The 24,886-nt window shown below is 42.2% G+C and overlaps 1 protein-coding gene across 1 annotated transcript in view; it reads left to right on the plus strand.

The window, feature by feature from the left end:
• The window catches only part of BCL2L13 (BCL2 like 13), a gene marked incomplete at both ends in the record, with an annotated part of 33,497 nt that extends 10,350 nt beyond the window's left edge, over positions 1-23,147 (plus strand). The window contains 4 exons of the mRNA XM_082012493.1: positions 282-438; positions 3,770-3,839; positions 9,546-9,689; positions 22,335-23,147. Coding sequence (XP_081868619.1) covers positions 282-438; positions 3,770-3,839; positions 9,546-9,689; positions 22,335-23,147 — 1,184 coding nt within the window. The remainder of the gene's footprint in view (positions 1-281; positions 439-3,769; positions 3,840-9,545; positions 9,690-22,334) is intronic.
• Positions 23,148-24,886: the final 1,739 nt, after the last annotated feature.

Consider the following 24,886-nt stretch of genomic DNA (forward strand, 5'->3'; position numbering starts at 1 on the left):
CTGCACATTCAGCTAACTTGCTGGTTAGGATGCAGTTGTGAAATAAGAGCTGGAGGGGAAATGTAGCTCAAACTCAGCTATGGCTTCTAAGTACCACCTCCAGAATATATTTGGACGATACTTGTTTTACTACTAGTTGTTTATAGCATGCTTTGACTACAGAATTGTGATTTCTTCATCCCTTATGTAAATGGTGTTAACTAGTGGGATAAGAAATCTGAGACTGTTGATGTTCTTACATGAATCTATTTTATTTTATTTTGTATACTTTTTTTTCTCAGCATTTACCACTACAGGATTTGACTGCCATACTTCCCCGGTGTTCAGTCCTGCTAATCCAGAGAGCTCGATAGAAGACTGCCTGGCTCATTTGGGGGAGAAAGTGTCCCAGGAATTGAGAGAACATCTGCACAAAGCACTGCAGAGCTTGCTTAGCAAGTGAGTTTCCATTTGCTTTTTCAAAGGGAAGATGTTTCCCTTTGCATTGTGACTGCTGCTGAAATGCTAAAAATGGGACTACATTTTGTATTGCGTTTCTTTCTTTTTCAATGTTCCTTTATCTGACTTCTTTTGTTTTGTGTTGTCATGTGAGAACGCTTCTTTGTAGTATTTGCTCTTTGCCGTTATGTAAATTCTAAAATTTTTCTAAGCTTTTATCATTGAACTTCTGAGACTAATTCAAGTAGTTTGAGTTGCTGGTGAAAGTAGCAGCTGGCAGCTGCCAGTTGCCATTGCCAATTTCATGAATGCTGGGCTGTAGCCAGATTAACTTCTTTTACCTTAGAGTTAAGAGTGGAGCTGAAGGTTTGTTTGTAATCTGGCTCAAGGTGAGTGGGAGAGTTTCCTTGAAAGGACTGTAGTAAGGTGCCTTATGACCACCATTCAGGTACACATCTGAAGCAAATGTGGGCCCCTGGGCTGACCTCGGTGCCTTAAGAACTGTCATGCCAGTTTAAGCTTATTGTTTAAATAGCACATTGTACTTGTCATGCTAATATCTTGATTAACATCTTTTGCAAATTGGTAAAAAGGTTGTGGTTGCTCGGTTTTCTATTATAAATTACCAGTGTGATTTTAATGGATCCATATGAACTACTTTGGCTGTTCTGAGTGACGTCCAAAATGTATTTGTGGAGAGCTGGAGCTGGAAGGTGCTACTTTAGGGCTAGTTACATAAATGCAGTTGTGAAAGCAGCATTAGCAAATAGCTATCTGAGTCTGTTTTGTGGATTGGCTTAAATAATATGGCTTAAAAGAAGCTGAGAATCTCTAGTACTACTCCTTCAGAGTTTGCATAGCTGTTCATGAACTGTTTGAACAACAAGGTACTGGAAGCCTAGATTATCAGTGCCTAGTGTAAGCTTTCTGATGCATGGGTGTTAAGCCTTCCATACATGAATTGGAGAGGCATCCCATGCCTTCGTGAAAGTAACACCCTTTATGACAGACCTCTGGAAGATTACAAATTTGGAAGTCATTGCATCTGAACATCAGGAAACATCTTTTTACTGCGAGGGTGACTGAGCACTGGAAGAGGTTGCCCAGAGGAGTTGTAGAGTCTTCATCCTTGGAGATCTTCAAAAGCCAGGGCATGGTCCTGGGCAGCCTGCTGTAGCAGACCCTGCTTGAGCAGGGAGGTTGGACAGGATGTTCTCCAGCGGTGCCTTCTGACCTCAACCATTCTGTGATTCCTTAACTAGTCCATCTATTCCTTAACTATCTCCGCAGTCAACAACCAAAGGTTGACTTTTTATGACCAATATAATTTAAAACTGACTGTTCAAAGTCAGGTAGGATGGGGATTTGGGCAACCTGATGCAGTGAAAGATGTCCCTGCCCATGATCTTTAAAGGTCCCTTCTAACCCAAACCATCCTATGATTCTATAATTTTGGCTTGGATTTCACAGCAAAGGTGCCATATAACATCTGACCAGACAGAAGAAGATGGTTATCTCCTTTTCCATGAGTCATCCAGTGGAAAAGTACATTCTGTCAACTCACCATTTAGCTTTCAGGAACTAATATATATACTGTCGGCTTCTATATGCAGTTTCTACAGGGTCAAAAAGTCAGTTCAGTATCGTGTAAACTAACAATTATTTACTTGCAGAAAACAATATGTGGGGGTACAAGTTTCTCCTTAAGTGGCAAAAGATATGCTAGTGTGTTCCTCCAGAAATGGCAGAAGCTTATCTGCCTTTAAAAACCAGGCATTTGCCCCGTGTGGCCTTAGAAACTTGTTCTTGGCATCTTCTGAAGAGTGGAGGTTTTGATAAATGCCTCACTACACACTAAAACAAGAGATGGCAACAAGTTAGAAAATTAGCAGTAAGCCTTGAAACCCATCCTTTCTGTGTGTCTAAAATGGTAACTTGAAATACCAGCATTTTAAGTTTAAATGGCTTAAAGGTTGTAGATAATTGTCTGTCTGACATTGAGGGATCATAACTGGTGCACTCTAGGTTGATTCTTTTTGGAGACTACCTGAGATTGTCTTTGAAAATTAAGTGGTTCTAATTTGTTAGTATCCTGATGTTCTAGGCTTCTTGTATTTTCTATGGGAATAATATTTGCATTCTAAGCTTTTTTTGAATTTATATACATACATACATACATACAAAGTCTGAAATGCCTGTGAAAAACGTGTTGACAAGCATGCCTTTTTGTAAGGCAAACTAGACCTACTGTTTAATCTCTTGATAATATCCTTCCTGCAGCTGTTGTTGCTCTTCTCATCCCACTGGTTCATTTGGATTTTTGTTTTAAAGGAACTAATGTACCAAGGAAGTTAAGAGAATGCAATTAAAATGACAAACCCAAATTATGTTTTTCCCAGTGTGCTTTAACTCTGTTCTTTTACCCATGTTTAATACAGCAGTGCTATTTGGTGCAATACTTACTTATTTTTCTTATATTTTCCTGTCCTCTTACATGCATATAAACAAGTATGTTATGGTACAGTGGGCTGTTAGATCATGACAGGTTCTTGGAGTTCAATAAGCAGTCTTCTGTCCAAGACCAGTTACCACTATTTTCCTTAAACTAAAGTCTGAACTTGCCTTTTGTCATCTGATCTGGCTCAGGACAGCTGCTTTTGAAGCAATACATCTGCTGTCACTCAGCAGAAAGTCTTTATTGTTACAGACTCTGAGGTACTATGTGATCGTGGAAGAAAGAGTGTGGAAGTGGGGAATTTCATCACCCAATTCAGAGAAGTAGAGATGCGATGAATCTAAAGTAGAGGTATCTACTGAAATACAAAGGGGGTTTTGTGATGAAAAGTTCTGTTTCTTGCAAATAAAAACTTCAACTGTAACATAATGTGGTCAAGCAGCCTGTGTTGGTTCACAGCCTATATTGTTTATAAAAATTTTACTCTCCGTTGACCTCTATCTCACATGTGAAATTCTCAGTGGAATTTTTTTATCTCTAAAGTCTAAAACTATAACAAATTATATGCAAGAGCTTAGAAATTTTGGTAGCATATCAGCAAAGCTACTTATCTAATGTCCTTTAAGCTGTAGACTGTCAAATTATTATGAAATTCATTTAATCAATTATATGAAATTATATAACTGGGAGAAGGTAGTGCCTTCCTGATTCTGTTTGGTGCTGGTTGTTTATTTCCTGAAATGTGAGACTTGTTAGCTCTTGAAAATTATCTGTAATACATGTGAAAAAATTTGTTCTCTGGAAGCTGAGAATTTTATTTTATTCTTGTTCTTTTGTTTCCTTTTATAACTTTCAGTGTTGGTTTAACTTCTGCAGGCCGGTGACATATCAAGAATATCGAGAGCGCACACAAGAGACAGCTGCTCATGCCAGTGGATGGAACAAGGTACTAAATAAGTGACTTTCACTTTGAGATCTCTTGTATCTAGTTGATGTCCATGCTGTTTTTTACGAGGTATGGTTATGCTTCAGAAGGAAAAAGAATCAAAAGAACACACTTGTTTTTACGATGACATAATTTTCGCTCTCAGAATAGTAGATGTGGACATAATATGTAGTTTTTAGACAATTTAGCCAGAAGTTATCTAATGGAAGTATTGGGTCAATCTTCCTTTATTATAGTAAAAAGAAAAGTTAGTTGTTGCTTGACTTTTTTTTTTTAACAATAATCACTAAAAATACTTAAATTCCCAAGAGATATTTATTGTTTTAGCAGTTTGGTAATGAAATCTGAGATGGATGTTTTCATAGCATTTGTCTACTATTTCTTTGTTCCCACCTCAGGCTCAAAATATGTGTAAAAAAAGTACTAAGCATGGTGAAAATAAAAATTGATAGTATCTTCACAATATTTAAATTGTTCAGAAAACATAAGGATGGTGTGCCTACCTGCTTTCAGAAATAGAAATCTCAAATTGTATGAAGCTTCTTTTTAAAACAAAACTCAAGTCTATTAAATGGACTATCGTACAATAGTTTTAATGTAGAATGAGTAGAATTAGCGTTCCCAGATCCATCTTTCATTCATCATTCACATCCATCATCTAAATTTCTTTCTGATGGCTTCAGTGGGCATCCGAAAAAGAATGAGAGAATGAAATAACTGTTTGCAAATCTAATCACAAATTGTGTGTTAAAACTTAGTCTTAAGTTTAAAATGGAACAAGACATCTTTTTTCCCTCTTTACATTTTGTTTTCCCAGAAATACTTTTCCTTAACTAGATTTCCCTGCTTACTTCAGAAAGTGATCATCTAACCAAGGGTGTGGGCACTTCTAACGCAGTTTATTAAACACTGCTTGACAAGTTACTGCCCATGGCTCCAGCAATTATTATTGGTGTGTGCTTTCAGTTTATCATCTTGTGATTCATAGCATTTTAGTTTAAACAACCATGACATCTGATGATTAAGAAGGTGGCTTAAGCTAGCACATTTTACTTTTCAGTTGGTGAAAAGTAAAAACAAACATAAAACCAGTCATTGTGGGTCAGTTGGCAAGGGAGGAGGTGGATGGAGCTTGTGAGTTCCCTACTGTGTCTCCATATGCTATTGGTTCACACCTCTTGAAGACATAGCCCTGGGTAGATGGGATCAGCTGCATTTGGGGTTCTATGGTTCAGCCTTCATTGGTGCCACATTTGTGCAGCCCCTGTGGCTAGTGAATTTTGGTCCCCATCAGCTTGTGATTGAGAATATCATCCAGAAGATGTCTTTGTCATCATCTTTGCTTACCCATAACGTTTGTTGCTACAGAACTTACAGTCCACAAGCAAACCGGAATGGAAATTTTGTAGATAGGACAGCATCTGTTTGTATTGTTTTTGTGGTAGTTTGATGCGTCAGGAATGCCTAGCAGTTCCTTTAATAATACTTGTTTTGAGGAAATGGAATACATTTATGTTGGTTTCATTTCCTTTTAAATTCCTTTATCATCTTAATCAGAATCGTATTTTATAACAGAAGAGATCAAGATACCTTTCCTCCAACCTCAACCTAGCTTCATTTTCACTCTAAAGAAGAAGCTGTTAGAAAAAGAATTTTTAGAAGTAGTTATAAATGGACATAGCGTCAGGTCTAATTAGCAGGCGTATAGCAGCAAAATGAGGCTGGCCTCAAGTTTGTGAAAATCTGAAGGATGTATATTTAAATTGACTCTATCAGGAGAAGTGAAGCTTGCTCCCTTTTATGACTACAGAATAAGAAAACATACAACTAGCAGAGCTAGACGAACAGATTAATAAATCGTTCCCTGTTACATTCTCACAGACCTTACATATCCTATAGTTTCTTGGGTGGAGCTGAAATTGAAGATGCACAGTAGCTGTGGAAGATGTCAAAGGGGTGAAAATGTGGAAATGCCTTCCCACAGACAGAGTTCTGTGTGATTGAGGCTTGTGGTTTGATCCAGACTAGAAGAAATAAAGCAACTGAAGCTAGTAGATGAAATGTGTTTTCAGTTACGTGTAAGCTCTATCTGTTGTGCTCAGTAGTGGCACCTTGCGCAGCAAGATGTTCTTTTTGCGTTCAGTAGCCTATGAACTAGTACCTAAAAATCTCACTTTTAATTTCTGAGCCTTTGCTGTTGTAGGTGTGTATTATTATACGTATGTATGTATAAAAGCCCCAGCTCTTTAATATATAGAATTCGATGCACTCAGAGTGCCACGCTGATCCCTTAAAGGCCCAATATCTCTGTGGCATAAGTGGACTCAAAGTAGTCTTTGCAAACCTTCCTTGATGGTATGCGTATGAGAGACATGGCATGCACAGGTAAGCACAGACTTCTGGGATTACCTGGCTGGCAAGCTCATTGGAGGTTGACTGTGGGCAAAGGCTTGTAAACTGTAAACCAGTTGGGAAGGTGTCATTTTTTTAGTCACACCAGTTTTCAAAGAACCTGTTCCTTATACAAGCATGAGCAGAAAGAAGGCGCTTCTAAATATAGCTGTTATTTTTTTCCATTTAAAAATGTGGACGTTTTCCAGAGTGCAGTGGTATGTTTGAACTCCTGAAGAGATTTAGTTAGCTGACTAGTGCATGGGGTGTAAAGGAATGTTTTCGGTCACTAAAATATGAATATCGATCTGAATGAGGAAATATTTCAGGGTAAACTAATACATAGGAACATCAGTTCTTCCATTAACAACCCACAGAGGCAAAGTTTACCCACAGACATTAGAAGTGCTGGCTCTCAGTAAAAAAATTTCAGGAAAATAAATGATTTCATGTATTTCTCAGAAATTGTGATGTGTAAATAGTAGGTGTTGGATGTTGGATTCGGAATATGTTGGATTCTGTAAAGAAAAGGAGGAGTCTTCACCTTGTGTTTGAAATAAGGCTGTCATTAAAACAAAACAAAACCAAAACTGCCTCAAACTTAGAGCAAATTATATTTCTGTAATAAAATAAAATAAAATTTAAAAAATCAAATACTCCATTGTTGAGTTTTTCTGCTTTTTGCTTAAAATTGAATATTATATACATACTCCAAAATACATAATCCCACTATTGTGCATCAGATAAAAGGATAATAAATACTGATATTGAGGGTCAACTGAACCGGTAAGTAGGTTAGCAATCATCTTGATGTCCCATTTTCACTGATCAATGGAGCCAACGAATAATACAACAAAATATAGGAAATAATAATATCAAGAATTAGATTAATTTTATGCTGAAGTAGTCAAAAGGTACACAGAAGTGGCAATTACTTTGGATATAGCTTCTTCAAAGTCTCTGAACTTTCTTTGTAATTTTTGGCATACATTTAAATTTGTAATATTGTACTATGGGATTGAAATAGTATAAGTGTCAGAATTCTTTCACTTACACAATTAATCAGAAATCTTCTGATAGTAAAGTGTGGGGGTTTTTTTACTGATTCCCTAGAAGTTTTCTCCTGCCAACTATTTTCTGGCATGCTGTGCTTGATATTGTGTATGTTTTTCTTCAATCAAAATATAAATAGCCCCTAGCATTCCTTCCTAGGCATACTAGTGGAGGGAAGTGCAGTTGCTTGGAATTGCTACGGCTATATTTTAACTTTGGTCTAGTTAAATCTCATCACCATTCACATAGCTACTCTTACATACAGAAAGCTGTTGTTAACCTTTACGGAAGTATTGTGACGGTAATTTCTTTCATGAATTTAGGGATAGTATCATGCAAACCTGTTCCTGTTCCTCCTGGTCTCAAAGGTGGAATTGTCTACAATTTTGGCGGGAAAGGAAAACCAGGCTGTGTTTGTTGGGCTGCATGGGACTGGATATTAGAGCTTGAATTTGATCCTTTGCTCTGAGGCCTGCGGAGGCTTGCTAAACTTGGGAGGAGTGGATGGATTAGATACTTAAATTGGCAAAGGAAGGAGGCAGCAATCATGTTCAGTATGCCAACATTTGAGCTCCCTTCATTTCCTAAGCTGCCTTTTTTTGCCTTTGTTTCTTTTGCCTTCACCTTAAAGTAAATGTCAAATATTTTGAGATCTCAATGTTCATGCTGTTGTAGAGTGGGTGTGCCCAAAGCCTCTGAAAGATGCCTAGTCTTGACAGCGTGCTTTTTTTTTTTTCCTTTGATCCAAAAAGATTGACATTTCTTCTGTGCACTGTAAGCTTGCACCTCTTCTGCCTCTGAGTTGAGATTAATTACAAGAAACTCAAAAACCCAGAAGGCTTTTGAAATTGAAGCATTGTCTCATTCCTAGTTAAGTGACTACAGTGTTAACTGTGCAGCCCAGAACAACGGTACTGTAACCCGTCTGTCATTGTATTCGATTCTCTCAGTTGTTAATCAGCTGGAACATCTTAAATTTAGCAGATTACAGGCATTATTAAGCCCCCATCTGTTTTTAGCAGTCCATCTCAGTGTGACTCCACCATAGATTTAGTACAAATCTCAAAACCCAGCCTACTTTTCCATCTTCCTCCAGCCTTACATCCTAAGGTGTGATTTCTCAGAATAGTAATGGAGGATGTTTACAGAAAAGATGATCAGGCTGAAGGAGGAAGAGACTGGGGAAGGAAGGAGGCATTTGGACTTCAGTCTGAGCAGTAGTATTGGCCAGCATCTGCCTTGTGCAGCTGTGGAACAATATTCTTATTTGCACAGTGAGTAGATGTGCAATGCAGTTGTCACGAACTAGGTGCAGTAAAACGTACAAATATTTTTCTCTTGTATCATAATAGCACTTTTTCAGATGCTAATGACTTCAATTCATACCAGTTTCCTGAACTTCGCAAAGTGTTGCATATAAACTTTGCCCAGAGGGCCATGTGCGTGCTCTGGGAGAATAAATTTAGAGTTTAAATGTTCAACTGCATGTTGTTTAGGCAAACAAAAACATAATTTCAGAAGGAAGTGTCTGGAACTGCGTAATATGAAGGAGGTGGGTTCACAGAGTGCTACTACATCTTACAGAGCAATTCACATTTGGGTTAAGGCTGAGTGTTCAGTTCAAGACAAAGGGTTTGGAAGGAGGAATGGTAGTAGGAAATGAGGGAGGGAATTCTGTACATGTTAAATTTGGCATAGGAGGGAGAGTTTAACGTGGAGAGGGGTTTGTGTTTGCTATTTTAAACATGTCTGTAATGTTATGCTGCTGGGGGGAGTTGCTTCTTTCTGTCCTGTCTGAAAGCCAGGTGTGAACTTCTGAAGAGACTGTTTAGTGCAGTGTATCTATTCAAGAACGTGTATGAGTTTGCTGTTGAAATACAGTTTGGATGCATATCCCTTCAAACTATTTATAATGTTGCATCTTTCCACTTACCAGGTAGCAAGTTCTGGACCTGTCCTGGTTCTTTACCTGAATCTTGTGTTCGAAAAAAATGGGGCTTAAGAGAGCACTGCAGTCCTGTTCTGTGAAAATCTCAGTTAGGCTGTGGTGTTTTGCTTATTAGATTGAGTGCTTCTTTCTTACTGAATTGTGTTGTGATTTTGCTCTGTGTCTTCACAAAAATGAAGTGTATGGTCCCCTATAGCTTTGGACTTGGTAGATTCAGACCTTTTCTGTGGACGACATGAATTCTCCTGTTTTACCTGCATAGTAGTATTGATAATGCCTTCTGCATTTATTCACAATTCTTGTTTTTTTTTAAGGTCTTGGTACCCCTGGTTCTGCTACAGCAATTTCTGATGGAGTTAACCAGACGGGGCCAGGAACCACTAAGCGCGCTTGTGAACTTCGGGGTGACATATCTAGAAGACTATTCTGCAGACTATATCATTCAGCAAGGAGGATGGGTAAGAAGACAATGCTTAATTTTCATACGTTGTTCAAAGCTTATTTCTAAGTGTGATACTGGTCTTAATAGGAGTAAAAGCTAAGAGGGGTTGCTAGAAGTAAGCAGATGAGAGAAGGAATGCCCCAGAAAAAGGAAAAAAAAAAAAAAAAGCAGGCGGTCAAGACCATGTAGTTGGAAAGGGATCTTGAGCAGTCATCCCTCTCACCTCTCTGCCCCAAGGCGGAACTGACTTTTACCCATTCATTTCTGATGTTGACATTAAAGACCTATGTGATTGCATTCCACAATTTCCCCAGGCAGTCTGTTCCAGTTCTTTGCATGTCTGGTTTGTTGGATTGCCATTAAAATTGAAGAGGTCCTCAGATGTCAAATAATAACTAGTTTTCATACTTTGTGTGTTAAGATGCTAATATGTTGCTATATGGTGAGTTTTTGTTTGTATGTTCTTTCCTGTTAATATACATATAAAACTGCATTTAGAAGCAAACACCTCTAACAAGAGATACTGTGCCTGAGAGGCTCATCTTTCTAATGTTATCTTCATACTCTGGTGACTGCTGGAAATGGTTGGGGGTTTTTTTCCCCTCTTAAATTTCAGAGGGGTTTTTAGCAGATAAATAATTGGGGAGCACTTCATACAGAAATGTCAGTAGGTTCTAATTTATTTTTATAATAAGTGATAAAACAGCTAATGCATATTGAATTTTATAGCTACAGAGGAACATAGATAGAACGAGCGATCAGGATTTCTTTGTGCTGCATTTCCTTGTGGAAATCTTCAGTTCATGGTAACCAATGTTCCTGAGTCACGGCACGCTGAGAAAGTTTCATTTAAAAATACATCACACAGGCAGCTCACAGCCGATGAGCTGGGTCTTGAAGATAGAACTGTGCTAAAGGAGGCTGAGCTTTAGATTACTGGGTTTGGGAAGGATGCCAGATTTGAATGGAATTAATCTGGGATTAGTGAAATGGCTCCAGCAAGTTGATGTATTCTAAAAAAAAAAAAAAAAGCTGTTCAGGAAAACCCAGTGATTAAAAAGTCCTAGTAGGAAAAATCTCATTCAGACAGCTTCTTGCATTTCAGGTCTTTACCTGAATTTCTCTTTAGGAGTAATTTGTTACAGAATTTCTGCATGTCTGCACCTTCCTATATCCTTTCCTGGCAATAGTGGATAATGGTTTTCAAAGCCTTCGGGAGGGATTGTTTGTCTGTAATGGACAGAAACACTAACAGCATGCAGCCAGATGACCTCCAGTCATTTGATAAATGCACTCGCATTTCAAAGTATTTTCATTACGGGGAAGGTCCTTACTTGCAGCTTTAAGACAGATGGATATTAGTGCTATTTTGCTTTTCTGCATTTTTTTTTTTAACCTCAGAAAAGGCCACAGTCTGTTCTCTATCCCCTATTTGAGGCCTGCTATAAACATACTTAATACAGCACAAAGCCTCTGAAAACAAGCAGCTTTCCAGCACGGCCTCCAAGGGAGGGGGCTGTGCTTTGTGTTTGTGTGACTGTGGATGTATGTACAGAACTGGGTAGTCGGTGTTTAATGGGCTACGAGCTTGTCTGTATACATCCAGTCAGGCATAAAATCAGACTGACATAAGCGGTACAGCAAACAAGCCAGAGCTATTTTTGAAACAGCAGAAGAGCCGAGGAAAGAGGCAAGGTGATGAAAATCCTTTCCAGCCGAATTAATGTAGCTGCACCAAACCCTTTTGTGAGTTGCGCTGGGGCTGGGGACCCACTGGGTTTGTGGCTTTACTTGGAGAGGGCAATATATGTTTTTATTGTATTCTTTTTCCTGTAATGAAAATGTTCATTTTTACTGAGTGGCCTGCTTCTGTGTTTGTTCCGAGTCTGTGGGGTGGTGTTCTGGGGCTGGCAGCGCTGGGAGTGGGGCGTGGGGTAAGGGTGGGAGAGTTTGTGTTTGTGAGAAGGGCCAGGGAAGTGCTGCCTGGCAGGCTGTTAGCCATCACGCAAGTGTTCTGCATTTTGTAAGATAAGCATCTGCCACAGGGACTCTGTGTGCCAGATCAAGTTGTCAGTAATACTTTGCTAGAGCCATAAGGGCAATGTATAAACCTGTGAGTCTCTAGTGAATTATGCTGCTGTGACAGGAAGAGGTTCAATTTTTGTGTTATTCCGGAGTGGCGTGAAGATAGATCTTTCCTACAGCTGCTAAGAGCTTACTTAAAACTGAGAAGATACCAAAACAGCCTGTCTGGTTTTGTGTGGATCAAGAGCAGAGGAGAGCTTCACAGGAATCAGCTTTTCAGGGGCAGACCTGAAAAATTCTGTAGTCTCTCAGATGCTGTCTCTTTCCTTGACACTATGTAATTTGGGATCTTCCTCAATTTTTGGATTGATGCCTACGTTTGCCAGGAGGAAAGTAGCCACTTGAAGGTAAGAGGTAAGCTGAGCCCTTCCTGTGCCCCACTGCGCATCTGTGGAGTCAGAATTTTACAGAGCTGTGTCACCCAGTGGGACCACTGGCTGCGTTATGGTTGGCAGCCACGATGCAGCTGGAAGAGCTCCCAAGGTTCTGCATATGCGCAAGACTTCAAGCTGTTTTGTGGGCTCAGGAGGCTTGTAGGTTCAGGAAAGCATCTGATTGAGGATGGTGGGCAACAGTTAACTAAAAGCAAAACTGTGCTAACTCAAGGGAATAAAGGTTGGGAAATTGCATAGCTGGGCAGTAGATTTCAAGAAATTGGTGTGGCTTGTGAGGAATGGGAAATTTGGGATACTGCAGGTAGAGCCTCTGAGATGAGAAGGCACTATTGGATTTTTCATCCCAGTTTGCAGAGATACAGTGACGAGATGATGTGTTGAAACAATGAGTGTTCCCTTCCCATTCTCCCTTCAGGCACTAACATTGTAGTTCAGCTAACTTTTCATGGTAGGGTGGGACTGGGGTGTAATGGTGGGTGGTGGGAGAATGGCTGGCATATTTTCATGTTAAAGTGTATGTAGTATTTTGATCCTGTGATTCTGGCTGTTACACATGCTGTTGGTCTGTTTTACTGCTTCAGGGAGAAAATCTTCTGAGCAGGGGTGTCTGCAGTGCACTGCATATTGTGTTTGGATGTAGCTGTCAACATGAAGAGATGAAATGACTACTCCATTTAGCTTACAATCTCTTAGATTTGCAGGTAGATGGAAGTTGAGTTTGGAGGGCTGCAGGAAAGCAAGGAAATCTTGCCGCCTTCCGGATAGACTCCCTCTTTCACGAGTTGCAGTGACAGGTTTGGCTGCTGCCATTACATTTACACTGCTTGACTTTAAGTTTTAGTATGATCTCTCTTTCGGAGCAAAAAGCATGTTTGGCATTTCAAGTTTTCTAAATATCCACATGTGTGGATACACATTTCCTCCTCCTGACTCCGTGTTTTGAACCCAAATGGTCAGGCTGAGATCTCATTCCCTTATCATTGCAAACCAAGTGAACCATTGCAAACCAATTCCCAGCCTAATTTAACAGTTGCTTCAGTCTTCCCTTTCCCGAAAGCAATGTCAGGGCTCAACAAACTGACATGCAGCGTACATGTTTTCCCCTCCCCTTCTCCTCCTCTCCCCTCCCTTCTCCTCCTCTCCCCTCCCTTCCCTCCTAGTACCTCCCCTCCCTTTTTGCTCTGACTTCTCCAGGGCTGAATCCTACTGCATCAGAAGCAATTCTTGGTCTCCTGGAAAAGTGCACAGTAAAGCCAGTCAGTTGGTAAGGATGTTTTTCCTCTTCCTTTCCCACCCTTCCTCTCAAATAATTTATTTCTTCTCAAGCTCTGTGGATCCTGTTTTCCATGGCTAGATTTCATCTATCTTGAATAACCTGGGAATGTCTATAAGAAGGAAAATGTGTAAGATTACATGGAAGCTCTCTGTTTTTTCTTTTTTCCCAGATTCATATTAATGTTACAAGCCCATCTGCTTTTCACTTGTTTGAAAGAGGTGAAATAAGTGCATGCAATCGGTGTTTGTCGGTTTTCGGTTAATAACCTTTCTTCTCTCAGTAAGAAGCTGGTATTTGTTTTTGTGACCCGTAGCTGAAAACTCTCTCTGCCTTCCCAGGGTTCTTGTCTCATGATGTTCAGACCTGGATTTGGATTTAACTAGTTATTTGCCCGTGTTGAAGAGAGTAAATTTGCTTGAAATACACATAGTGTTTACAGTTTCTTATCTCAGCCTTCGAAGAGATGTTTTCTGTTTCCAGTGTTTTGTCTTGGGCTTTTCTGCTGGTTTTGACATTTTCTCTGCTGCTGGTGATTGAATAATCTGCGTACTAGAGTCTGTTAACAATCTGGAGGAGAAGAAGGGTAGAGACACATCGTTCTGGGGAAGCGAGGCAGTCAGTTTGTGCTACTGGAGATCAAAACCTCCTTCTGCAGCAGCCCAGGTGTCTGCCTTGAGAATGACAATGCAGAAATAGAGACACGTGCTCCACTGGAGGAGAGAGAAGTTAAGTTTAATATGGTAGAGATGCAAGAAAGGGCAATCTAATTAGAGGAGTCCTAGAAAGGAGTTTTCCTGTCAAAATAATTAGACTTTACGCTTGTATCAGGGAACACTGCAGTGAAACGTCCACTTGTATTTGTGTGTAACTTCTCGGACACAAGAATAGATTTTTTATTTTTTAGGCACTGTGGCTGAAGGAGAAGAACTTAAATGGTCAAGGAGCAAGTAGATCTCCTTTCTTTTTTCCCTTCCAACAACTTCAAATCGGTCTGTCTGAAGAAGCGGTCTCTAAATAACTGAATTTACTTCAATTGAAACTGCTAAGACCGAAACCTTAAAAAGTGTTGCTTTGCTGCTGAGGTTATGTTGGAGGGCAGGGAAAGGAACTGGATTATTTCTGCAGGCTGTTCTTGCTGAAAGCATTCCTTGAAGGGGATGAGAGCAGTGGCTGCAATATCTGTGTGCTTTGATTTGGTTCACATGACCTTTTTTTTCTCTTTTTGATTTTTTTTTTTAATTTTTTCCTTAATAAAAATTACAGTCCTGTTTGTGGACTCTGCTCTGTTTTTCTTAGCTCCACCTATCTTGACAGTTTCACAAAGATGCCCACTACAATAAATGCCTGGGGGCTTTTTGTTACTTTTTTTTTTTTTTTTTTTGAATGTGCTGTTCTAGATCTGGGTGTTGTCAGCTGCCCCTTTTTATAATCCATTCCTCTGAAGGATTAGCAGGGTAGCACCGCCTGACTTCAGCCAGGGCCTGAAGAGGGATGGCGTTGCAGGGCTGCGGGCGCAGACACAGAGCGCAGGGAGCTGCAGTGCAGCTGGGGGTGAAGCTGTCCTGGCCCCGTCTTCGGGCGCAGCCTTCGCCGGCTCAGCCCTTGGCACAGGCGGTTGCTCCGCCCTTGTAACTAGAATCAATCATTGCCGCAAGCGTGTTCCCAGCTCTGGGGAAATCTGTTATTGTGGGAAATTTGCTTGTTTCCCCAGAGGGAGGTCTCTTGGCATCCCTGGACACAGACCAGTTCATCACTCCTCGCCTTTTGTTTTTCAGACGCTAGATTTTAAGCACAAATACATTTGATGGCTTCCTCGTTCTTGTATCATTGCTGTGACACTGTTGCGTGAGGAAAGTAATGACTGAATCTCATTTTTCTCTGACAGGTTATGTTACAAGGCAAAGTCAGCACTCTTGCCTAAGAAACTTCCTAGCTGTGTTGAGTGTTTTGAATTTTTTATCATGGTAAAGATTGCTCTTCTGGGACATTTGCATTCTGACGGCATTTCCTCTTGTATCTCAAGCCACTCTTTTTCCTTGAGGATTTTATGTGGGTCTATTTAGTTTCAGGGGAAAAAAACAAGTTCAGGCAACACAAATATTTTTTCCCACAAGGTGGCACTCCTCTCTGACCTGTATACAGAATTTTTGCCTGCGCTGGACAAAAGCAAGATCTGGGGTGTATGGATTGCTTGCTGGGCTGTATGTATAGCTTTTCTGGGGGCTTTTTTGTGTCTTTGGAGGTGAGTTGTGTATGAGTTGCCTATCCACATCATTCCCTGCATGAACACGGCTAACTGTTACCTCCTGTTTATATTTAAGAACTGAACCAGAGACACCAGTTGAGCTTTAAGTACACTTAAACCAAACCCTAGAAGAGTACACACAGCTTCCCCAGCAGTTAGACACAGTCCTTTTGCGTGCATCTGGTCTGCTGAGCTTGCAGGGCAGGGCTTTCATAAGTCGTCTTTAAGATGCAGTGAACGCTCTGCTGGACACCTTAATGGGCACCTCTTTCCATTCATTACTTAATAACATCTCCATTATAGATGCAATGTGTACAACTATTCCGACTGTTTTTGTAGGGGAAAAAAGTTACTTTTATCTTTGAGGCATTCAGAATTTTGATTTGAATATCTATTTCCACCAGAAGCAGCATTAAAAAATCAGACTGAAATTATTATCTTGGTAAATAAGGATTTTTTTTCTTATGTGTGGTTAAAGTTTTTGCTCTTTAGCAAAAATAATCACTACAGTTGGTAAGTCAGCTTGTTCATATACACTTAACAAACCTATTAGAAAGCTATGAAAAATAGGATAGTCATCATGAGAGTCAGTTTCCGAGTCCTGATTTTTTTTTGTTGTTTGTTGTTTTTTAAATCATAATTGAAACTTGACACGTGTTTTTAAGTGGGAATTTCATACAATACGTTGAAGATTGGTAGTATTCTGAATCCACTGCTGAGAGTGATTTTCAGCAAAGTTCAGGTTACTGATGCTGGCAGGACTACAGCTGAATCCCAACTGAATGGCTTCTACTTATTGGAGGAGCTTTCAGATGGTTTTTTTTGTTATTTTGTTACCAGTTTACAGTAGCCTAGTGTAGCTCACCCTGTAGCTTAATGAGTATAACCTATCCTGAGGGCTAGTCTAGCACATTTGTTAAAAGGGCTTTCTGTCGCTTGTAGGAGTCTTGTGGAAAATTTCTGCAAGTCGAACCACATAGGTTGAGGACAGTGATTGACTTCTGTAGCTCCTTTTTGAGGTGTGCAAATGCCACCTCAACAGTATTAAGTTGATTTTCACCTTAAGACTGCCCCACGTCCTGCGGACCATCCTTGTTGTGTTCTAACCAAGAAGGGAACTACCCAGTTCTCCTTCTCCTCATCATAGCTTGTGCCACCTCTTCCCTCAAGTGGCAGTGGTTGGGATCGGGACTAGCAGGGTGCTGTGCTGAGGGACTTCCTCTTGCTTCCCTAGACATACATGACGTGGTTCTGTAAGTATGCTGGAGGAGGAAGAACACTCCAGGTTTGCAAGTCTCCCTTCCCAAATTTGAAGAGAGGACCTCCGATTGTTCTGATCTGGAGCAGCGGACTATCTCATCACAGTAAACAAAGTAGAAAAAGAAACGCTTACATACATTCCTTATTTACAGTTAAATCTAAAGTGTAGGGCTTACGTAAGGCCTCAGGTTATTAAAAATCCTTCCACATGTTCCATCCTGTCCTGAATTAATCTGTTTGTAGGAGCTTTGCTTCTGGGTCACATCTGTAGATGAATCAAGAGAATTGTCCTAAATGTCATTCAGTTTTTATTGCAGCTGCTTTAAAATAAAAAAAAACCAACAACCACCAAACAACAGAGGATGCAAACCTCAACCGAATCAAGCACAAAACCCTAGCTCTATCCTCTTGACTTCCTGAATTAACTCTTAATTCAGCTCAAGAAATATTAATCATGTATCCTAACTAATGCCTATTACTGTCTGGCTTTTCAGTTAAAACTTAATAAGCTTTTAACAAAAAAGTAGTGAAATTGGCCATTGACACTCACTGTGTTAGCTTCCCCCCTCGCCCCCCCCGGGGGTTTCCCAGCCTCGGGCCATCCGTCTCTTCAAGCTTGGAGAGGTGTGTCCCCGAGGCACTGACAGGGAAGTTAAATTGTAAGGACAGAAAGGAATCAGCCAGGCTTTATAAGGCTCTGATTTATAGGGCACCAGCGACTGATAACTCTTTTGAGGTCAATCCAGCCTGTACAGCGTGAGAAAAGGAACAATAAAGTGCTTGAGCCTCTTAGGCCCTCCCTCCTGCTGAAGGCAGGATGGGTGTGTAGTGTTGGTACACACATTAATGAAGTATTTGAAATGTTGAGGGGTTGCCGGCGTTTCCCCGCATTACCATCCCTTCATTTCCTTACCCTCTCCAAAGCAGTTTATCCTGCACATTACCCTCAGCGTACGCCCAGATCTTACCCGTATTTTTTGGGAAGCGTGTCTCCAGTCAAAGTGCTCAGTAAAGCACATGGCCTTTAAAAAATGCCCTGATCTGTGGGAATAACTAAAATAACTCATGCCTGATGCTTGTATGTTAGCGTTGCCTCGCCATCCGTTTGCTACCCTGCTGAGGATCTAGCATTACATCATACTGAGCTAGGATCCTTTGCTGGGCCTGGGCAGCTACCAGTCCAGGTAGTATCTGTGGTGGTACTTTGTCTATTTATTTTACTTGTTTTTGTCACAGTCAAATCATCTGTGGCTTCCCTCTAAAGAACAGCTTCGGTTTTCCTTATGAGAGAAGGAAAAGTTAAAGAGTGGTGGGTCAGGAGTAGAGCAGAAGCAGGGGCTGGAGGATTATGTATGGAGGAGCACTAGGATGGCTTAAATTTCACTGCAGCCTCTGTACCTGGTAGTCCCCATTGACTATAGGTGGCTCCCTCCTCCCTACCGTGGGCCGCTGAGTCACTGCTCAAAGGCGCTTGGCTTTCGCCACTCTACCGTATACGGTATATATACATATATATATCATACACGACTTCAAGGAAATTTAGGCCATCTGAATATGGCCCTAGTTGGTGCTTTTTTTTTTTTAGTTCATTACTGAAAAGAAGTTTGCTGCAATCGCCAGAGCTCACGAGCCCTTGGAAGCATGGTGTGGTTTTGGAATAATTTTTTTTATATGCTTCATGTTGAACCAGTCACAGCAGCATGGGTGCACTTCCAGTGGTATGTTAGGAGAAGAGCTGCTACCAGTTGTGTGTGTCCCTGTTCTTTTTGCGAACATCAGATCACAGACGTAGTCTGGTTTGTTGTGCTGTGGATGGGAAGTAAATTCATTCTCATTTGTGGAAGCGCAGAGCTGAGCAGAGAAGAGTGTGGTATGGAGGCTCATGAGGTTGCAGGTTTTACCTCTGCATACATTGTTTAATTGCTGTTGTTCTGAGTCTGCATCTGCTAGTGTCTGGTGGGACAGGTCGGGGCTGTGTGTGGAGTCCCATCCTCAAGTGCTACAGAGTAACTCTGGCCCGCACTGCTCAATATTTGGTCTCTTTGGATCTCGTAACCTCTGCCTTTACTTAAGTTTCTTCTTTTCCCTTGCCATTACTTTACAATGCTGGTTGCTTCCTCCTAGGTTGTAGAGCTCCATTTTGTTTTAATGGCCTGAGCTGCATTTCAAAAAAATTGAGTTCTTTTAGTGAAACATGACTTTCAAGAGGGTACTGGAGTCTTGAATTCACAGTCACTGCTCGCAGAGCAGAACTTGCTTTGGATTTGTTGGCACCTGTGCAGCGTCTGAACATTTTCACAAACGTAGTGTTTTATTATGAGCCGGCAGTGTGCCCAGGTGGCCAAGAAGGCCAACAGCGTCCTGGCCTTTATCAGAAATAGTGTGGTCAGCAGGAATAGGGAAGTGATTGTGCCCCCATACTTGTCACTGGGGAGGCCGCACCTCGAATACTGTGTTCAGTTTTGGGCCCCTCACTACAAGAAGGATGCTGAGGTACTGGAGCGTGTCCAGAGAAGGGCAACAAAGCTGGTGAGGGGTCTGGAGCACAAGTCTTATGAGGAGCGGCTGAGGGAACTGGGGTTGTTTAGTCTGGAGAAGAGGAGGCTGAGAGGAGACCTTATCGCTCTCTACAACTACCTGAAAGGGGGTTGTGGCGACGGGGGTGTTGGTCTCTTCTTCCAACTAACTAGTGATAGGACAAGAGGAAATGGCCTCAAGTTGTGCCAGGGGAGGTTTAGATTGGATATTAGGAAAAATTTCTTCACCGAGAGGGTGGTCAAACATTGGAACAGACTGCCCAGGGAGGTGGTGGAGTCGCCATCTCTGGAAGTGTTCAAAAAATGTGTGGATGTGGCGCTTCAGGACATGGTTTAGGGGACATGGTGGTGCTGGATTAATGGTTGGACTTGATGATCTTGAAGGTCCTTTCCAACCTTAGTGATTCTGTGATTAATTTTTATTTCCTTCTGAGTCAAGACCTCGTGGTGATCCTTGAGTGCTTAGTGAACAACTTGATTGCTTTTACCTTCCCCTGAGGAATTCTGTGTACAGTTTCTTTTCAGAGTTTCTGAACATGTTACTGAGCCAGATGATGCTTCCCATATCCAAGCAATTTAAAGGCATTTATGAAGAAAACTTCCTTTTGAAGTGTTCTGTGAGATTCCTTTCCTCGTGCACAAATACCTTGCAAAACTCCATGGACTGAGAAGATGAGATTTAGATCCCACTCCTGCCAAAATATATTACGAAATCTTGATGTTCCCAGTGCTGTCCTTGTACTACAGCCTCCACTGTTATACAAAAGCCTCCAGGAATGGGTCCATCAAGCTTTGCCAAATGGCAAGGTGTTTTGAGGGAGTGGGTAGAGGAACCTCACTCCCATACTCAACTCAGGCTCCACGGACCCCTTTTCACAAAGTTTATTGATATGAGAATAAATTCCGCCTCGAAAGATTAGTTACTGCCCCGAAGTTGCAGAGACCCCTCAAGTCCCAGCGTAGTGCTTTCGCCAGAGGTCCACCGGAGGTTCATCAGTGGCCAGCAGCATTTGTGCTGTCTCTCCTGTGCCTGCCAACTTGCTTTTTCGTGGGTTTTTTGTCTGTGGAGGTCCATCCCCCTGCTAGGGAAGCGAGGAACTGCAGTGCACCTGGTGTCTCTGGGAGAGTCTCCACAGAGTCTGGGCCTCTCGTGCCTCCCCAAGAGAAAAGGGCAAAGGAAAGGTCTAGGAGCTCTGTGGGTATGTACGCCCGCTGAAAGTTAGAAACTGTTGACTCATAGGCCATGACCTCCTTGCATATTAGGAACTTGCCAAAGTTGGGAGTTGCCAAAGCTAAAATACGTTTTCCCTCTGCTCTCCAAGCAGGACACTGGTACCAGTTCGGCTGTTTTGGCATCATTGTGAGCAGGTGCAGCTGCTGGCCCTGCTCCACCCCTGGTCGCGCTCATGCATGGGGGAGTCCCAGCAGGACAGAGTGGGCAATGAGCAGGGTTAAAAACAACATGGCAAAATAAGGAATGTGTTTGTTTTTAACTTGGATCAGTTCCCGACACAGACCACTGCATGGATCCATAAAAAGCTGTGGAACAACCAAGGAGGTGGCTTGGAATGGGAAACCATTGGTAGGAGATTGGAGCAGAACCAACCCCCAAATTCAGAGGCGTCAGGAAGGGTTTAAAAAAGAGGAGGACAACTGCTTGGAGTGCTTTAGGAGAACTATTGCGTGTGGAAGGGAGCAAGGAGAAAGAGAACTGATGGATTTTAACATTTTTTTCGTCATGCTATGATGGATCTGTACAGGAAAGCTTGATAATTGAATGAGGAATTTGCACAGAAGGGGCTCCCAGCACTGCAGTAGTTGATAAAATGTTCACATAATTTTTGTTAGGAGCAAGAAAGTAATTGAATCTTTGTTGATGGTTTCACAGGCTTCTGTTATATGGCATAGCAAACTTTGGGGTTCCTCTCTGCCCCTATCTCTTGTTTTTATGTTCTGGTATCATACTCATCTTAAGTTCATCTTCTGCACTGAATTTTTTTCCTCTTGTAATTTTCCCCTTGAAGCAAATCTCATCTGTGTTATGTGCTCAGCAGTCCATGCATGACTAGGATTGCCAATGCTGTTCTCTCTGCAAGGAGGGAATCGGTCAGTATTTTACACTTGCAGTTCCTCTAACTGGAGCACACTGTCAAATTTTTAGAATGTCTACAGATTTTTCTTAGCTAAATGAAAACAAACCAACCCCTTCACCATCTTTGGATGTCTGTGCTCAGTTGTTTGTTTTAACTCGTGTAGCCAGAGATATGATGCCAGTCTTGGAAAGTGAACTCATTTAAGAACAGATGTGTTTGCTGTTAGTAAATGACTAGAATTACTATAGACTACAGGTTGTTGGAACAAAGTAGAAATACAGGCTTCAGAGAGCACTGAAAACGTAATATATTGATGTAAGAGAAACACTGTTAGATGAAAATGGACAAGCAATACAGAGCACTTGCACAAAATGGAAAGGGGAGTGGTATTCAGCTGGGGGCTCTATATTTGTTGGTTTTGTTTTTTCTTTGCTCGGTTTCAGTTTGGTTTCAGACTTTGGTATCTTGTTCTCTGGTTAATACTGCCCACATTGTATGTTTTGGTGATGTACTCGGCAATGCAGTAATGTCAGGGAAAGGAGGAGCTCACAGTAAAGCTCTTGTAAGTGATTCCATTCTCTGGAAATGCCAGCGGGACCAGCTGACTTTTGTAACCTCTGAAATATAGGTCAGGCGACCACTGTTCCCGCAGAGGCACTCTCGCCTTTCCACCAGCCTCGCTAAGTGTCCAGGTGTCCTGTTCCTTCCCGTCCGGGGGAGGTAATGCTGGAGCCATCGCTCACGTGTTCTGTCCTCCTTTTGGTTCGTAGGGGACGGTCTTCACTTTGGAATCCGAAGAGGAAGAGTACCCTGGGCTCATCGCAGAGGACAGTAATGACATCTACATTCTGACCAGTGACAACTCGGGACAGGTGAGCCCCCCAGAGTCCCCCACGGTGACCACCTCGTGGCAGTCGGAGAGCCTGCCCGTCTCCCTGTCAGCGAGCCAGAGCTGGCACACAGAGAGCCTGCCGGTCTCCCTGGGGCCTGAGTCCTGGCAGCAAGTGGCCATGGACCCTGAAGAAGTGAAAAGCCTGGACAGCAACGGAGGGGGTGAAGAAAGGAGCGAGAACAACTCTTCCAATTCGGATATTGTTCACGTGGAGAAGGAAGAGATACCGGAGGGGATTGAGGAAGCAGTGGTGTCAGCTGCCGCTGCAGAGACCACGCAGGCAGCGTTTCCAGAAACCCCTGCTTCTTTGCAGGAAGTAAAACCTCAAGCTGAAATTGCTGCCGTGGAAAAAGCACATCCCTCCGCACTTCTGCGTACAAAAGAGGAGGAAAAGGGAAAAGTGGCTGAAGAGCTTGTTGAACCCGAAATCCCCATTTTAAGTAAACCAGTCCCAAAGTTAGCCCCATCAGAAGAAAAGGCTGCACCAGAACCTGAGAAAATACTGCTTCCAGGGGAAAAAAAAGTGGGGAAAGAGGGCCGTTTGGAAGAAATAGAAGAGAAATCCTCCGCTGCAGAGGAGAAGCCTATCCTATTGCCGGAAGGGAAATCTATATTGCTGTATGGTGGGGCTGCTGCGGTAGCTATATTAGCTGTAGCAGTCGGAGTAGCGCTGGCGCTTAGAAAAAAGTAACGGAGCTCTCTTGAGGAGGGGGGCGGGGGGGGAAGAGAGAAGAGAACATGATCCAAAGGAGGGGGGAGAGAAGAGAGCACGATCCAATTCTTGTAGTTATGTTACCTAAAGGTTGAGCTGCCTGCTGTTTAATTGGACATTTGAGTTACTTAATGGTGACGGGGTGAGGTCGTTCAATAAGCCTCCAGCTATGGACAATCACGTTTTTAGTAGAATTGGGGCGGGGACTGGTTTTTCGTGATTAAAGTACAGGGGTATTTTTAAAAAACAAACTAATAAATTCTGCAAATTTAAGAACTGAAGAGCAGGTGCTGAAGAAAGGGGTGCTCATACTCTAGGAACTGGAACAGAGGATTCTCCAGGGGAAGGGGAGAGCCAGCTGCTGCCAACCCTTGGAGTTTTTGGCTTCTCAGACTGGCCGCTATTGCAGCTGTGCTGTCTTGTCACTTCCCGTCGTGCCCCCGAGCCCTCCCCAACAAACATTAGCCAACCTGAGTCCTGTAGCGAGAGGCTGGTCTCCCTTTTGTCTTGGCTTCCTCTCAGGTACAGCACTGCTCCTTGTAGCCTTGCAGGTTCCTCCGAAGCCCCAGTGGGAGAGTGCTTATTCTTACCTCTTTGCTCACACAGGTTTTGGCCCCTAACGTTTACTGGAGCCCCATCCCGTTAAAGATGCTGCCTCTCTGTAGCTGTATTATCTCTGAGCATCCTGGTGTTCCTGGGGCAGAGGTGCTGCCCAGGAGGGTGGGAGGGGCACTTCTTTCTTTGCTGGTTTGAGAATCTGTTTGCTCTGCTCCTGCCCAGCCCGCTTTACTGCCACGAGTTGAGTTACCAGAGGTGCAAAATTCATGCTGGGCACGCTGCCGCTCTGAGCAGCACTCTGATACTGGGGTGTATTCAGCAAAGATATGGCAAAACTGCGTGGAAATGAGGCCAATGCCTCCTGTGCAACTCAAAGGTTTAAGGCAATGTTGTGTATCATGCTGCAGTCTGTATCGTCTTTCCCAGGGCAAGCACAGCGTGCATTTAGTCCTGACTTGGTCTTGGCTGTGACAAAATCCACCACATAAAGCAATGGATTCTAGTGACTGAGCAAAACAGCATTAAACATCTCCTCTATCTGCCTGTTCTGACCTGAGCCGGAGTGTTGTTCAGTGCGATTTATTTTGTGACTGTGGATCTGCAATTAGCTAAACCTACAGGTTCACAAAAAGATGAGAAAGTTACTTTGGCAAAAAGTGACTCCCACTTCCTGCAGTCACAAGACTTCGAGTGTGTGTGAAGAAAAACCTTTTTAAGTATTGCCACGGGCGTTGTTAGCTACATCAGATCCAACCACAAGCGTTCCTCTTCCAGCGCGTGTTTCTGTGTCTGTCCTTCTCTGTGCAGCAGCTCTCTGGGCAAGACCGTCAGCTTTTCAGGCAGAACTACCGACTCCTCTGTGAGGGTTCGTGCTGGCAGTGTGGCTTAGACCAGGTGGAGGTAGGTGAAAGGGAACTCGGGATAATGTACAGATGGAAACGTGAGCTTATGGGAAGCTCACTCTTCATGAAGCACAAAGACAAGGTACTTTACTTTATTTCTAAATAACCTTATCTAGAGTATGTCTCCTAATGAGCCTGTTTCTTCAGTGATCTGAGAATGAAGAGATTTTAGCACATTCTCTATTTTACGATATTTTTGCTACATTTTCCTATCCCACCCGTAATCCCAGGATGCTGGGAAGTCAGTAAGAACCTGGC

This window comes from Phaethon aethereus (genome assembly GCF_964289735.1).
Source record: "Phaethon aethereus genome assembly, chromosome: 1".
In the NCBI taxonomy this organism is placed as follows: domain Eukaryota; kingdom Metazoa; phylum Chordata; class Aves; order Phaethontiformes; family Phaethontidae; genus Phaethon; species Phaethon aethereus.